The 15,977-nt window shown below is 38.6% G+C and overlaps 1 protein-coding gene across 1 annotated transcript in view; it reads left to right on the forward strand.

Moving 5' to 3' along the window:
• LOC136154643 (probable ATP-dependent RNA helicase DDX4) overlaps positions 1-15,977 on the forward strand; it is an 85,469-nt gene that overhangs the window by 19,249 nt on the left and 50,243 nt on the right. The window contains exon 5 of the mRNA XM_065916844.1: positions 4,141-4,242. Within this exon, the coding sequence (XP_065772916.1) occupies positions 4,141-4,242 (102 nt within the window). The remainder of the gene's footprint in view (positions 1-4,140; positions 4,243-15,977) is intronic.

Here is a 15,977-nt window from a genome sequence, read left to right on the forward strand (position 1 = left end):
GAAAACAGTGGCAGACTTTATTTTCTTGGGTTCTGGAATCACTGCCGATAGTGACTGCAGCCATGAAATTAAAAGATGGTTGCTCCTTGGAAGAAAACCTATGACCCAGACAGCATATTAAAAAGCAGAGACATTACTTTGCCAACAAAAGTCCTCCTGGTCAACGTTACGGTTTTTCCAGGAGTCATGTATGGATGTGAGAGTTGGACTGTTAAAGAAAAGTGAGCTCAGAAAGAATTGATGCTTTTGAACTGTGGTGTTGGAGAAGACTCTTGAAAGTCCCTTGGACTACAAGGAGATCAAACCAGTCAATCCTAAAGGAAATCAGTCCTAAATATTCATTGGAAGGACTGATGCTGAAACTGAAGCTTCGATACTTTGGCCACCTGGTGCGAAGAACTGACTCATTGGAAGAGACCCTGATGCTGGGAAAGATTGAAGGTGGGAGGAGAAGGGGACGACAGAAGATGAGATGTTTGGTGTCACCCGACTCGATGGACATGAGTCTGAGTAAGCTTCAGGAGTTGGTGCTGGACAGGGAAGCCTGGTGTGCTGCAGTCCATCGGGTCGCAAAGAGTCAGACATGACTGAGAGACTGTACTGAACTGATAAAAGAACAGTAGGTCAACAGCATAAATTTTTTTCAGTAGTGGCAGAGGTCAGGGTAAGGTAGAATTCAGAATACTAAGGGAGAATAACTCTGAACCCAAGCTGCTGTTTTCAGATAATTTGGGTGTTAGAAATAATATTTTGGGTAAAGTTGATGTTTAATACTTTTAGGGGATTGAGGAAAGGACTGTTCAATCATATTAGTAAAAAGGAAACTGAGCTTTGGAAGAAAGTAGGAAGCAATGATGAGCCAAAATAGATAAATAACATTTCAAAATTCGTAAGCATATTGGTATAATTGAAAGCATATTGACTGCATGAGCTAGTGATAATGATGATTAATTTAGGGTTATTTAGAAAGAAAAAGAACTAAAATTTTAACAAATGAAAAGACAGTTCTTTGTCAGTTCTTATTAGTAAAAAGAAGAATAGATTGAAATTAAAGATTTCTTACATATGGTAAAAGTTGGAGTAATCAGAAAAAGAATAAAATAAGTAACCTACTAGTGGAGGAAATACAGTAGAAAGAGGAGAGGACTTTGTAGGAAGGAGATTAGGTTGAAAATAATTTTAATAATAGCTTCAGTATCCATGGTGACATTGAAGGATGTCAGTAAGATCATTAAATAAAATACAGCCTTTGGGGATATCTAATAGAAGGCCAGAGAGGCAAAGAGGAAGCATTGAAAGAAACCGGTGAAGAGAAAACACAAAATAAGATGATAGGAGTGAAAATACATGTATCAGTAATTTTATGTGAGCATTTCAATGCAGAGTTGAGAATAAAGAGAAAAAATATCAGTACGTTATTAAAGAAAGCTGATGTAGAAATAGACAAAATAGACTCTTAAGGCAGATATAGTTCTGAACATGCCTTGAATCTAACAGCATAGTCTTAAACTATACAGGGCAAAAATTGAAATAAGGAAAAATGTGCAAACCCTAGTGAAACAGTTATTCACCATTAGGATTTTAAACTATTTTATTTTTCAAAAACTGATAGACCACAAATGAGTAAGATTACAGATTTGAATATAAGATTTGAATATCGGTTATTAAGCCTGATTTAATAGTTGTGTTTGAAGTGATATATTCGCAAATTACAAATCCTTTTCCAGCATACAGAAAATATACACAATTTGAAAATCTATTAAGGCTAAAGGAAAGGCCCAAGATATATCATAAAATTTATATCGTAGACCATATTGTAACTATTAAGGTGGATATTGTACTTGTTAAAATGCATTAAAAGTAGAAATCAATAACAGAGGCCTGACCCTTGTGCTTTGGGAACTGCATTTCTCAGTTTATGAATTGCAGTTTATGTGGAAATGATGAAATATTTAGAATGGAATGACTATAAAAACAGAACATATAAAAATGTATGGGGTTACGTGGCTGTGGGCTGCTCCATGGGGTGGGCACCACTTCCCATGGCATCCCATGGAGGCCACTCCCATTGGTCCAGGGCAGTTCTTCAAAATAAGTATGCAAATATGATCCGGTTTCCTACTGGGGCTGGCGACAGTGCACTGGTCCAGTGAAGGAGTCCAGGAGGGGCATCATCATTGCCTGCTACTCCACCACCTCTGTTTCTACCTAATGTTGTGTGGAAGGCCAGTGCAATCAGAAAAAAGTTATTGAAGATACAGGACCTTGACAAGAAAGCACAGCATATGACTTGATTATCTATTTGTAAAATCCAAAAGAATGCATAGTTTATCAACCACTGAAAATAATATCATAATGTGTTAGGTTGTGAAATCAGCATACAGAAGATAACAGCCTTCCATGCAGTTCAATTAGTAGATGTATGGCAGATATCCTATCTGTAGTCATAAAATAAGATAAAATAGCGTAAGAATAAGGTATTCCAAAGAATGCGAGTTCCACAGAATAGCAGAGAGAGAAAGAAAGCCTTCCTCAGTGATCAGTGCAAAGAAATAGAGGGAAACAATAGAAGGGGAAAGACTAGACATCTCTTCAAGAAAATTAGAGATACCAAGGGAATATTTCATGCAACGATAGGCTCAATAAAGGACAGAAATGGTATGGACCTAACAGAAGCAGAAATATTAAGAAGATGTGGCAAGAATATACAGAAGAACTGTACAAAAAAGATCTTCATGACCCAGATAATCATGATAGTGTAGAGCCAGCCATCCTGGAATACAAAGTCAAGTGGACCTTAGGAAGCATCACTATGAGCAAAGCTAGTGGAAGTGATGGAATTCCAGTAGAGCTGTTTCAAATCCTGGAAGATGATTCTGTGAAAGTGCTGCACTCAACATGCCAGCAAATTTGGAAAACTCAGCAGTGGCCACAGGACTGGAAAAGGTCAGTTTTCATTCCAATCCCAAAGAAAGGCAATACCAAAGGATGCTCAAACTACTGCACAATTGCACTCATCTCACACGCTAGCAAAGTAATGCTCAAAATTCTCCAAGAGAGGCTTCACCAATACGTGAACCGTGAGCTTCCAGATATTCAAGCTGGTTTTAGAAGCGGCAGAGGAAGCAGAGATCAAATTGCCAATATCTGCTGGATCATCGAAAAAGCACGAGAGTTCCAGAAAAATGTCTATTTCTGCTTTATTGACTATGCCAAAGCCTTCGACTGTGTGGATCACAATAAACTGTGGAAAATTCTGAGAGATGGGAAGTCCAGTGGGGTCACAAAGAGTCAGACAAGACTGCCCAACTGAACTGAACTGAAATATAGAAAGCAAATACTAACAGACCTAAAGGAAGAAATGGATGGGAATACAATCATAGAGGAGACTTTAACACCTCACTGACGTCAGTGGACAAATCTTCCAGACAGAAAATCGATAAGGCAACAGAGATCCTAGATGACATATTAGGACAGTTAGGCCAAATTGATATTTTCAGGACATTCAGTTCAGTCCAGTCACTCAGGCTCTCTGTGACCCTGTGGTCTCAGCACACCAGGCTTCCCTGTCCATCACCAGCACCCATAGCTTGTTCAAACTCATGTCCGTTGAGTCGGTGATGCCATCCAGCCATCTTATCCTCTGTCATCCCCTTCTCCTCCCATCTTCAATCTCTCCCAGCATCAGGGTCTTTTCCAATGAGTCAGTTCTTCGCATCAGGTGGCCAAAATATTGGAGTTTCAGCTTCAGCATCAGTCCTTCCAATGAATAATCAGGAGTTATTTGCTTTAGGATTGACTGGTTTGATGTCCTTGCAGTCCAAGGGACTCTCAAGAGTGTTCTCCAACACCACAGGGTTTATAGGTGTCACTTTTTCTTTTTAGTCATGTTTAGGTTTTGTTCGCAAAGCACACAGTGGGTTTAAAAAAAAAAAAAGGATCATAGCTTTTGTTTATTTACTGGTAAAGTTGAACATTTATAGGTCAAACACAGCATTTCTCTTTAGTAAGTATCTGTTGATGACTTAAAATATTAAAGTCATTGAGTTATGCAAGGCTTAAATTAACTTGGCCACCATGTCCCCAAGATTTCTTTGTTGGTTTCTGCGTCATTTGTGTGTTTGTGTTTTAATATTATAGGTTATCAAGTCGGCAGTGATTCAGAAGCTTCAGGATCGTCCGGAAGAGGTGGAAGAGGTAGTTTCCGAGGCTGCCGTGGAGGATCTGGTCTAGGAAGTTCAAGTTAGTAGTGGATTGCAAATACTGTGCTTCATTTATTAAAGAAATGATTAAAAATAACACCTATCACATATAAGATTATTATGACTTTATGAGAACGGTTTAGTATAATGGCTGGTAGGTACATAATGACTTATGCTATGCAAAATATTATTTTGTAGACGTACGTAATTCCTTATAGATTAAATGAGAGTATGTGAATTTTCTAACAGTTTGTGTGATGCAGTTCTTTAATATTACATGCTGTGAAGCGTTTTAGAGCTTTGATAAAGATGGCTGACCTTACAAATAAGTGGCATTCTCATGATTCCATTATACCTTCTTATACCAGTGTGGCTTTCTACCTAGATTTTTCCAGTCGTCTTTCCTTGGTGCTAAGATATTGTCTCCTGAAGTCACTTTTGGAATGCATGTCTCTCTTAACAGAGGAGAACAGAATAGTGAAAATAAGAACGTAAACTGATATAATGATTTAATAGATATGTAGCAGATTAGTGAATTGTCACTTTTTGAAAAGTGAAGAGATCCACAGGTTTGCTGTTTAAGACTGATAAAGTTTGATTTGAGTGCAGTGGGTACGAAGGGATGCTATTCTGGAGAATAAGCAGTAAGATTATGTAATGTGAAATTTTGAGGGGCAGCAACAGTGCTGCTTTTCAAAGGCAATTTAACTTGCTTATATCATATTGTCGTGTAGTATTAGCTCTGTTATTGTGGCATATAGTTAAATATCTCCTGAGGAGAGAATAGGAACAGAAGGAGAGGAGACCGTTCAAAGATAATAGATGAGACTTTTCCAGAGTGAATGAGATATAAGAGTCTTGAGCAAGGTAAATAAAAGCAAATTTACACCCTTACAAAATACTCTAGAGATTAAAAAAAAATTGAAAACTCACCAGAGGAGAAAGATCCACCTATCCAGGCAAGAATCCTGGAGTGGGTAGCCTTTCCCTGCTCCAGGGGATCTTCCCAACCCAGGAATTGAACCCAGGTCTCCTTCATTGAAGGCAGATTCTTTACCAGCTGAGCCACAAAGGAAATCCAAAGCCCTTGACTGTGTGGATCTCAACAAATTGTGGAAAATTCTTAAAGAGCTGGGAATACCAGGCCATCTTATCTGCCTCCTGAGAAATCTGTTTGCAGGTCAAGAGGCAACAGTTAGAACCAGACGTGGAACAACGGACTGGTTCCAAATTGGGAAAGGAGTAGTTCAAAGCTGTATATTGTCACCCTCCTTATTTAACTAATAGGCAGAGTACATCATGAGAAATGCCGGGCTGGATGAAGTGTAAGCTGGAATCAAGATTTCTGGTAGAAATATCAATAACCTCAGATACGCAGATGACGCCACCCTTATGGCAGAAAGTGAAGAGGAACTAAATAGCCTCTTGATGAGAGTGAAAGAGGAGAGTGAAAGAGGTGACTTCAAGCTCAACATTCAGAAAACTAAGATCATGGCATCTGGTCCCATCACTTCATGGCAAATAGATGGGGAAAACAGTGGCAGACTTTATTTTCTTGGGTTCTGGAATCACTGCCGATAGTGACTGCAGCCATGAAATTAAAAGATGGTTGCTCCTTGGAAGAAAACCTATGACCCAGACAGCATATTAAAAAGCAGAGACATTACTTTGCCAACAAAAGTCCTCCTGGTCAACGTTACGGTTTTTCCAGGAGTCATGTATGGATGTGAGAGTTGGACTGTTAAAGAAAAGTGAGCTCAGAAAGAATTGATGCTTTTGAACTGTGGTGTTGGAGAAGACTCTTGAAAGTCCCTTGGACTACAAGGAGATCAAACCAGTCAATCCTAAAGGAAATCAGTCCTAAATATTCATTGGAAGGACTGATGCTGAAACTGAAGCTTCGATACTTTGGCCACCTGGTGCGAAGAACTGACTCATTGGAAGAGACCCTGATGCTGGGAAAGATTGAAGGTGGGAGGAGAAGGGGACGACAGAAGATGAGATGTTTGGTGTCACCCGACTCGATGGACATGAGTCTGAGTAAGCTTCAGGAGTTGGTGCTGGACAGGGAAGCCTGGTGTGCTGCAGTCCATCGGGTCGCAAAGAGTCAGACATGACTGAGAGACTGTACTGAACTGATAAAAGAACAGTAGGTCAACAGCATAAATTTTTTTCAGTAGTGGCAGAGGTCAGGGTAAGGTAGAATTCAGAATACTAAGGGAGAATAACTCTGAACCCAAGCTGCTGTTTTCAGATAATTTGGGTGTTAGAAATAATATTTTGGGTAAAGTTGATGTTTAATACTTTTAGGGGATTGAGGAAAGGACTGTTCAATCATATTAGTAAAAAGGAAACTGAGCTTTGGAAGAAAGTAGGAAGCAATGATGAGCCAAAATAGATAAATAACATTTCAAAATTCGTAAGCATATTGGTATAATTGAAAGCGTATTGACTGCATGAGCTAGTGATAATGATGATTAATTTAGGGTTATTTAGAAATAAAAAGAACTAAAATTTTAACAAATGAAAAGACAGTTCTTTGTCAGTTCTTATTAGTAAAAAGAAGAATAGATTGAAATTAAAGATTTCTTACATATGGTAAAAGTTGGGGTAATCAGAAAAAGAATAAAATAAGTAACCTACTAGTGGAGGAAATACAGTAGAAAGAGGAGAGGACTTTGTAGGAAGGAGATTAGGTTGAAAATAATTTTAATAATAGCTTCAGTATCCATGGTGACATTGAAGGATGTCAGTAAGATCATTAAATAAAATACAGCCTTTGGGGATATCTAATAGAAGGCCAGAGAGGCAAAGAGGAAGCATTGAAAGAAACCGGTGAAGAGAAAACACAAAATAAGATGATAGGAGTGAAAATACATGTATCAGTAATTTTATGTGAGCATTTCAATGCAGAGTTGAGAATAAAGAGAAAAAATATCAGTACGTTATTAAAGAAAGCTGATGTAGAAATAGACAAAATAGACTCTTAAGGCAGATATAGTTCTGAACATGCCTTGAATCTAACAGCATAGTCTTAAACTATACAGGGCAAAAATTGAAATAAGGAAAAATGTGCAAACCCTAGTGAAACAGTTATTCACCATTAGGATTTTAAACTATTTTATTTTTCAAAAACTGATAGACCACAAATGAGTAAGATTACAGATTTGAATATAAGATTTGAATATCAGTTATTAAGCCTGATTTAATAGTTGTGTTTGAAGTGATATATTCGCAAATTACAAATCCTTTTCCAGCATACAGAAAATATACACAATTTGAAAATCTATTAAGGCTAAAGGAAAGGCCCAAGATATATCATAAAATTTATATCGTAGACCATATTGTAACTATTAAGGTGGATATTGTACTTGTTAAAATGCATTAAAAGTAGAAATCAATAACAGAGGCCTGACCCTTGTGCTTTGGGAACTGCATTTCTCAGTTTATGAATTGCAGTTTATGTGGAAATGATGAAATATTTAGAATGGGATGACTATAAAAACAGAACATATAAAAATGTATGGGGTTACGTGGCTGTGGGCTGCTCCATGGGGTGGGCACCACTTCCCATGGCATCCCATGGAGGCCACTCCCATTGGTCCAGGGCAGTTCTTCAAAATAAGTATGCAAATATGATCCGGTTTCCTACTGGGGCTGGCGACAGTGCACTGGTCCAGTGAAGGAGTCCAGGAGGGGCATCATCATTGCCTGCTACTCCACCACCTCTGTTTCTACCTAATGTTGTGTGGAAGGCCAGTGCAATCAGAAAAAAGTTATTGAAGATACAGGACCTTGACAAGAAAGCACAGCATATGACTTGATTATCTATTTGTAAAATCCAAAAGAATGCATAGTTTATCAACCACTGAAAATAATATCATAATGTGTTAGGTTGTGAAATCAGCATACAGAAGATAACAGCCTTCCATGCAGTTCAATTAGTAGATGTATGGCAGATATCCTATCTGTAGTCATAAAATAAGATAAAATAGCGTAAGAATAAGGTATTCCAAAGAATGCGAGTTCCACAGAATAGCAGAGAGAGAAAGAAAGCCTTCCTCAGTGATCAGTGCAAAGAAATAGAGGGAAACAATAGAAGGGGAAAGACTAGACATCTCTTCAAGAAAATTAGAGATACCAAGGGAATATTTCATGCAACGATAGGCTCAATAAAGGACAGAAATGGTATGGACCTAACAGAAGCAGAAATATTAAGAAGATGTGGCAAGAATATACAGAAGAACTGTACAAAAAAGATCTTCATGACCCAGATAATCATGATAGTGTAGAGCCAGCCATCCTGGAATACAAAGTCAAGTGGACCTTAGGAAGCATCACTATGAGCAAAGCTAGTGGAAGTGATGGAATTCCAGTAGAGCTGTTTCAAATCCTGGAAGATGATTCTGTGAAAGTGCTGCACTCAACATGCCAGCAAATTTGGAAAACTCAGCAGTGGCCACAGGACTGGAAAAGGTCAGTTTTCATTCCAATCCCAAAGAAAGGCAATACCAAAGGATGCTCAAACTACTGCACAATTGCACTCATCTCACACGCTAGCAAAGTAATGCTCAAAATTCTCCAAGAGAGGCTTCACCAATACGTGAACCGTGAGCTTCCAGATATTCAAGCTGGTTTTAGAAGCGGCAGAGGAAGCAGAGATCAAATTGCCAATATCTGCTGGATCATCGAAAAAGCACGAGAGTTCCAGAAAAATGTCTATTTCTGCTTTATTGACTATGCCAAAGCCTTCGACTGTGTGGATCACAATAAACTGTGGAAAATTCTGAGAGATGGGAAGTCCAGTGGGGTCACAAAGAGTCAGACAAGACTGCCCAACTGAACTGAACTGAAATATAGAAAGCAAATACTAACAGACCTAAAGGAAGAAATGGATGGGAATACAATCATAGAGGAGACTTTAACACCTCACTGACGTCAGTGGACAAATCTTCCAGACAGAAAATCGATAAGGCAACAGAGATCCTAGATGACATATTAGGACAGTTAGGCCAAATTGATATTTTCAGGACATTCAGTTCAGTCCAGTCACTCAGGCTCTCTGTGACCCTGTGGTCTCAGCACACCAGGCTTCCCTGTCCATCACCAGCACCCATAGCTTGTTCAAACTCATGTCCTTTGAGTCGGTGATGCCATCCAGCCATCTTATCCTCTGTCATCCCCTTCTCCTCCCATCTTCAATCTCTCCCAGCATCAGGGTCTTTTCCAATGAGTCAGTTCTTCGCATCAGGTGGCCAAAATATTGGAGTTTCAGCTTCAGCATCAGTCCTTCCAATGAATAATCAGGAGTTATTTGCTTTAGGATTGACTGGTTTGATGTCCTTGCAGTCCAAGGGACTCTCAAGAGTGTTCTCCAACACCACAGGGTTTATAGGTGTCACTTTTTCTTTTTAGTCATGTTTAGGTTTTGTTCGCAAAGCACACAGTGGGTTTAAAAAAAAAAAAAGGATCATAGCTTTTGTTTATTTACTGGTAAAGTTGAACATTTATAGGTCAAACACAGCATTTCTCTTTAGTAAGTATCTGTTGATGACTTAAAATATTAAAGTCATTGAGTTATGCAAGGCTTAAATTAACTTGGCCACCATGTCCCCAAGATTTCTTTGTTGGTTTCTGCGTCATTTGTGTGTTTGTGTTTTAATATTATAGGTTATCAAGTCGGCAGTGATTCAGAAGCTTCAGGATCGTCCGGAAGAGGTGGAAGAGGTAGTTTCCGAGGCTGCCGTGGAGGATCTGGTCTAGGAAGTTCAAGTTAGTAGTGGATTGCAAATACTGTGCTTCATTTATTAAAGAAATGATTAAAAATAACACCTATCACATATAAGATTATTATGACTTTATGAGAACGGTTTAGTATAATGGCTGGTAGGTACATAATGACTTATGCTATGCAAAATATTATTTTGTAGACGTACGTAATTCCTTATAGATTAAATGAGAGTATGTGAATTTTCTAACAGTTTGTGTGATGCAGTTCTTTAATATTACATGCTGTGAAGCGTTTTAGAGCTTTGATAAAGATGGCTGACCTTACAAATAAGTGGCATTCTCATGATTCCATTATACCTTCTTATACCAGTGTGGCTTTCTACCTAGATTTTTCCAGTCGTCTTTCCTTGGTGCTAAGATATTGTCTCCTGAAGTCACTTTTGGAATGCATGTCTCTCTTAACAGAGGAGAACAGAATAGTGAAAATAAGAACGTAAACTGATATAATGATTTAATAGATATGTAGCAGATTAGTGAATTGTCACTTTTTGAAAAGTGAAGAGATCCACAGGTTTGCTGTTTAAGACTGATAAAGTTTGATTTGAGTGCAGTGGGTACGAAGGGATGCTATTCTGGAGAATAAGCAGTAAGATTATGTAATGTGAAATTTTGAGGGGCAGCAACAGTGCTGCTTTTCAAAGGCAATTTAACTTGCTTATATCATATTGTCGTGTAGTATTAGCTCTGTTATTGTGGCATATAGTTAAATATCTCCTGAGGAGAGAATAGGAACAGAAGGAGAGGAGACCGTTCAAAGATAATAGATGAGACTTTTCCAGAGTGAATGAGGTATAAGAGTCTTGAGCAAGGTAAATAAAAGCAAATTTACACCCTTACAAAATACTCTAGAGATTAAAAAAAAATTGAAAACTCACCAGAGGAGAAAGATCCACCTATCCAGGCAAGAATCCTGGAGTGGGTAGCCTTTCCCTGCTCCAGGGGATCTTCCCAACCCAGGAATTGAACCCAGGTCTCCTTCATTGAAGGCAGATTCTTTACCAGCTGAGCCACAAAGGAAATCCAAAGCCCTTGACTGTGTGGATCTCAACAAATTGTGGAAAATTCTTAAAGAGCTGGGAATACCAGGCCATCTTATCTGCCTCCTGAGAAATCTGTTTGCAGGTCAAGAGGCAACAGTTAGAACCAGACGTGGAACAACGGACTGGTTCCAAATTGGGAAAGGAGTAGTTCAAAGCTGTATATTGTCACCCTCCTTATTTAACTAATAGGCAGAGTACATCATGAGAAATGCCGGGCTGGATGAAGTGTAAGCTGGAATCAAGATTTCTGGTAGAAATATCAATAACCTCAGATACGCAGATGACGCCACCCTTATGGCAGAAAGTGAAGAGGAACTAAATAGCCTCTTGATGAGAGTGAAAGAGGAGAGTGAAAGAGGTGACTTCAAGCTCAACATTCAGAAAACTAAGATCATGGCATCTGGTCCCATCACTTCATGGCAAATAGATGGGGAAAACAGTGGCAGACTTTATTTTCTTGGGTTCTGGAATCACTGCCGATAGTGACTGCAGCCATGAAATTAAAAGATGGTTGCTCCTTGGAAGAAAACCTATGACCCAGACAGCATATTAAAAAGCAGAGACATTACTTTGCCAACAAAAGTCCTCCTGGTCAACGTTACGGTTTTTCCAGGAGTCATGTATGGATGTGAGAGTTGGACTGTTAAAGAAAAGTGAGCTCAGAAAGAATTGATGCTTTTGAACTGTGGTGTTGGAGAAGACTCTTGAAAGTCCCTTGGACTACAAGGAGATCAAACCAGTCAATCCTAAAGGAAATCAGTCCTAAATATTCATTGGAAGGACTGATGCTGAAACTGAAGCTTCGATACTTTGGCCACCTGGTGCGAAGAACTGACTCATTGGAAGAGACCCTGATGCTGGGAAAGATTGAAGGTGGGAGGAGAAGGGGACGACAGAAGATGAGATGTTTGGTGTCACCCGACTCGATGGACATGAGTCTGAGTAAGCTTCAGGAGTTGGTGCTGGACAGGGAAGCCTGGTGTGCTGCAGTCCATCGGGTCGCAAAGAGTCAGACATGACTGAGAGACTGTACTGAACTGATAAAAGAACAGTAGGTCAACAGCATAAATTTTTTTCAGTAGTGGCAGAGGTCAGGGTAAGGTAGAATTCAGAATACTAAGGGAGAATAACTCTGAACCCAAGCTGCTGTTTTCAGATAATTTGGGTGTTAGAAATAATATTTTGGGTAAAGTTGATGTTTAATACTTTTAGGGGATTGAGGAAAGGACTGTTCAATCATATTAGTAAAAAGGAAACTGAGCTTTGGAAGAAAGTAGGAAGCAATGATGAGCCAAAATAGATAAATAACATTTCAAAATTCGTAAGCATATTGGTATAATTGAAAGCGTATTGACTGCATGAGCTAGTGATAATGATGATTAATTTAGGGTTATTTAGAAATAAAAAGAACTAAAATTTTAACAAATGAAAAGACAGTTCTTTGTCAGTTCTTATTAGTAAAAAGAAGAATAGATTGAAATTAAAGATTTCTTACATATGGTAAAAGTTGGGGTAATCAGAAAAAGAATAAAATAAGTAACCTACTAGTGGAGGAAATACAGTAGAAAGAGGAGAGGACTTTGTAGGAAGGAGATTAGGTTGAAAATAATTTTAATAATAGCTTCAGTATCCATGGTGACATTGAAGGATGTCAGTAAGATCATTAAATAAAATACAGCCTTTGGGGATATCTAATAGAAGGCCAGAGAGGCAAAGAGGAAGCATTGAAAGAAACCGGTGAAGAGAAAACACAAAATAAGATGATAGGAGTGAAAATACATGTATCAGTAATTTTATGTGAGCATTTCAATGCAGAGTTGAGAATAAAGAGAAAAAATATCAGTACGTTATTAAAGAAAGCTGATGTAGAAATAGACAAAATAGACTCTTAAGGCAGATATAGTTCTGAACATGCCTTGAATCTAACAGCATAGTCTTAAACTATACAGGGCAAAAATTGAAATAAGGAAAAATGTGCAAACCCTAGTGAAACAGTTATTCACCATTAGGATTTTAAACTATTTTATTTTTCAAAAACTGATAGACCACAAATGAGTAAGATTACAGATTTGAATATAAGATTTGAATATCAGTTATTAAGCCTGATTTAATAGTTGTGTTTGAAGTGATATATTCGCAAATTACAAATCCTTTTCCAGCATACAGAAAATATACACAATTTGAAAATCTATTAAGGCTAAAGGAAAGGCCCAAGATATATCATAAAATTTATATCGTAGACCATATTGTAACTATTAAGGTGGATATTGTACTTGTTAAAATGCATTAAAAGTAGAAATCAATAACAGAGGCCTGACCCTTGTGCTTTGGGAACTGCATTTCTCAGTTTATGAATTGCAGTTTATGTGGAAATGATGAAATATTTAGAATGGGATGACTATAAAAACAGAACATATAAAAATGTATGGGGTTACGTGGCTGTGGGCTGCTCCATGGGGTGGGCACCACTTCCCATGGCATCCCATGGAGGCCACTCCCATTGGTCCAGGGCAGTTCTTCAAAATAAGTATGCAAATATGATCCGGTTTCCTACTGGGGCTGGCGACAGTGCACTGGTCCAGTGAAGGAGTCCAGGAGGGGCATCATCATTGCCTGCTACTCCACCACCTCTGTTTCTACCTAATGTTGTGTGGAAGGCCAGTGCAATCAGAAAAAAGTTATTGAAGATACAGGACCTTGACAAGAAAGCACAGCATATGACTTGATTATCTATTTGTAAAATCCAAAAGAATGCATAGTTTATCAACCACTGAAAATAATATCATAATGTGTTAGGTTGTGAAATCAGCATACAGAAGATAACAGCCTTCCATGCAGTTCAATTAGTAGATGTATGGCAGATATCCTATCTGTAGTCATAAAATAAGATAAAATAGCGTAAGAATAAGGTATTCCAAAGAATGCGAGTTCCACAGAATAGCAGAGAGAGAAAGAAAGCCTTCCTCAGTGATCAGTGCAAAGAAATAGAGGGAAACAATAGAAGGGGAAAGACTAGACATCTCTTCAAGAAAATTAGAGATACCAAGGGAATATTTCATGCAACGATAGGCTCAATAAAGGACAGAAATGGTATGGACCTAACAGAAGCAGAAATATTAAGAAGATGTGGCAAGAATATACAGAAGAACTGTACAAAAAAGATCTTCATGACCCAGATAATCATGATAGTGTAGAGCCAGCCATCCTGGAATACAAAGTCAAGTGGACCTTAGGAAGCATCACTATGAGCAAAGCTAGTGGAAGTGATGGAATTCCAGTAGAGCTGTTTCAAATCCTGGAAGATGATTCTGTGAAAGTGCTGCACTCAACATGCCAGCAAATTTGGAAAACTCAGCAGTGGCCACAGGACTGGAAAAGGTCAGTTTTCATTCCAATCCCAAAGAAAGGCAATACCAAAGGATGCTCAAACTACTGCACAATTGCACTCATCTCACACGCTAGCAAAGTAATGCTCAAAATTCTCCAAGAGAGGCTTCACCAATACGTGAACCGTGAGCTTCCAGATATTCAAGCTGGTTTTAGAAGCGGCAGAGGAAGCAGAGATCAAATTGCCAATATCTGCTGGATCATCGAAAAAGCACGAGAGTTCCAGAAAAATGTCTATTTCTGCTTTATTGACTATGCCAAAGCCTTCGACTGTGTGGATCACAATAAACTGTGGAAAATTCTGAGAGATGGGAAGTCCAGTGGGGTCACAAAGAGTCAGACAAGACTGCCCAACTGAACTGAACTGAAATATAGAAAGCAAATACTAACAGACTTAAAGGAAGAAATGGATGGGAATACAATCATAGAGGAGACTTTAACACCTCACTGACGTCAGTGGACAAATCTTCCAGACAGAAAATCGATAAGGCAACAGAGATCCTAGATGACATATTAGGACAGTTAGGCCAAATTGATATTTTCAGGACATTCAGTTCAGTCCAGTCACTCAGGCTCTCTGTGACCCTGTGGTCTCAGCACACCAGGCTTCCCTGTCCATCACCAGCACCCATAGCTTGTTCAAACTCATGTCCGTTGAGTCGGTGATGCCATCCAGCCATCTTATCCTCTGTCATCCCCTTCTCCTCCCATCTTCAATCTCTCCCAGCATCAGGGTCTTTTCCAATGAGTCAGTTCTTCGCATCAGGTGGCCAAAATATTGGAGTTTCAGCTTCAGCATCAGTCCTTCCAATGAATAATCAGGAGTTATTTGCTTTAGGATTGACTGGTTTGATGTCCTTGCAGTCCAAGGGACTCTCAAGAGTGTTCTCCAACACCACAGGGTTTATAGGTGTCACTTTTTCTTTTTAGTCATGTTTAGGTTTTGTTCGCAAAGCACACAGTGGGTTTAAAAAAAAAAAAGGATCATAGCTTTTGTTTATTTACTGGTAAAGTTGAACATTTATAGGTCAAACACAGCATTTCTCTTTAGTAAGTATCTGTTGATGACTTAAAATATTAAAGTCATTGAGTTATGCAAGGCTTAAATTAACTTGGCCACCATGTCCCCAAGATTTCTTTGTTGGTTTCTGCGTCATTTGTGTGTTTGTGTTTTAATATTATAGGTTATCAAGTCGGCAGTGATTCAGAAGCTTCAGGATCGTCCGGAAGAGGTGGAAGAGGTAGTTTCCGAGGCTGCCGTGGAGGATCTGGTCTAGGAAGTTCAAGTTAGTAGTGGATTGCAAATACTGTGCTTCATTTATTAAAGAAATGATTAAAAATAACACCTATCACATATAAGATTATTATGACTTTATGAGAACGGTTTAGTATAATGGCTGGTAGGTACATAATGACTTATGCTATGCAAAATATTATTTTGTAGACGTACGTAATTCCTTATAGATTAAATGAGAGTATGTGAATTTTCTAACAGTTTGTGTGATGCAGTTCTTTAATATTACATGCTGTGAAGCGTTTTAGAGCTTTGATAAAGATG

Source organism: Muntiacus reevesi, chromosome X (assembly GCF_963930625.1).
Source record: "Muntiacus reevesi chromosome X, mMunRee1.1, whole genome shotgun sequence".
Classification (NCBI taxonomy): domain Eukaryota; kingdom Metazoa; phylum Chordata; class Mammalia; order Artiodactyla; family Cervidae; genus Muntiacus; species Muntiacus reevesi.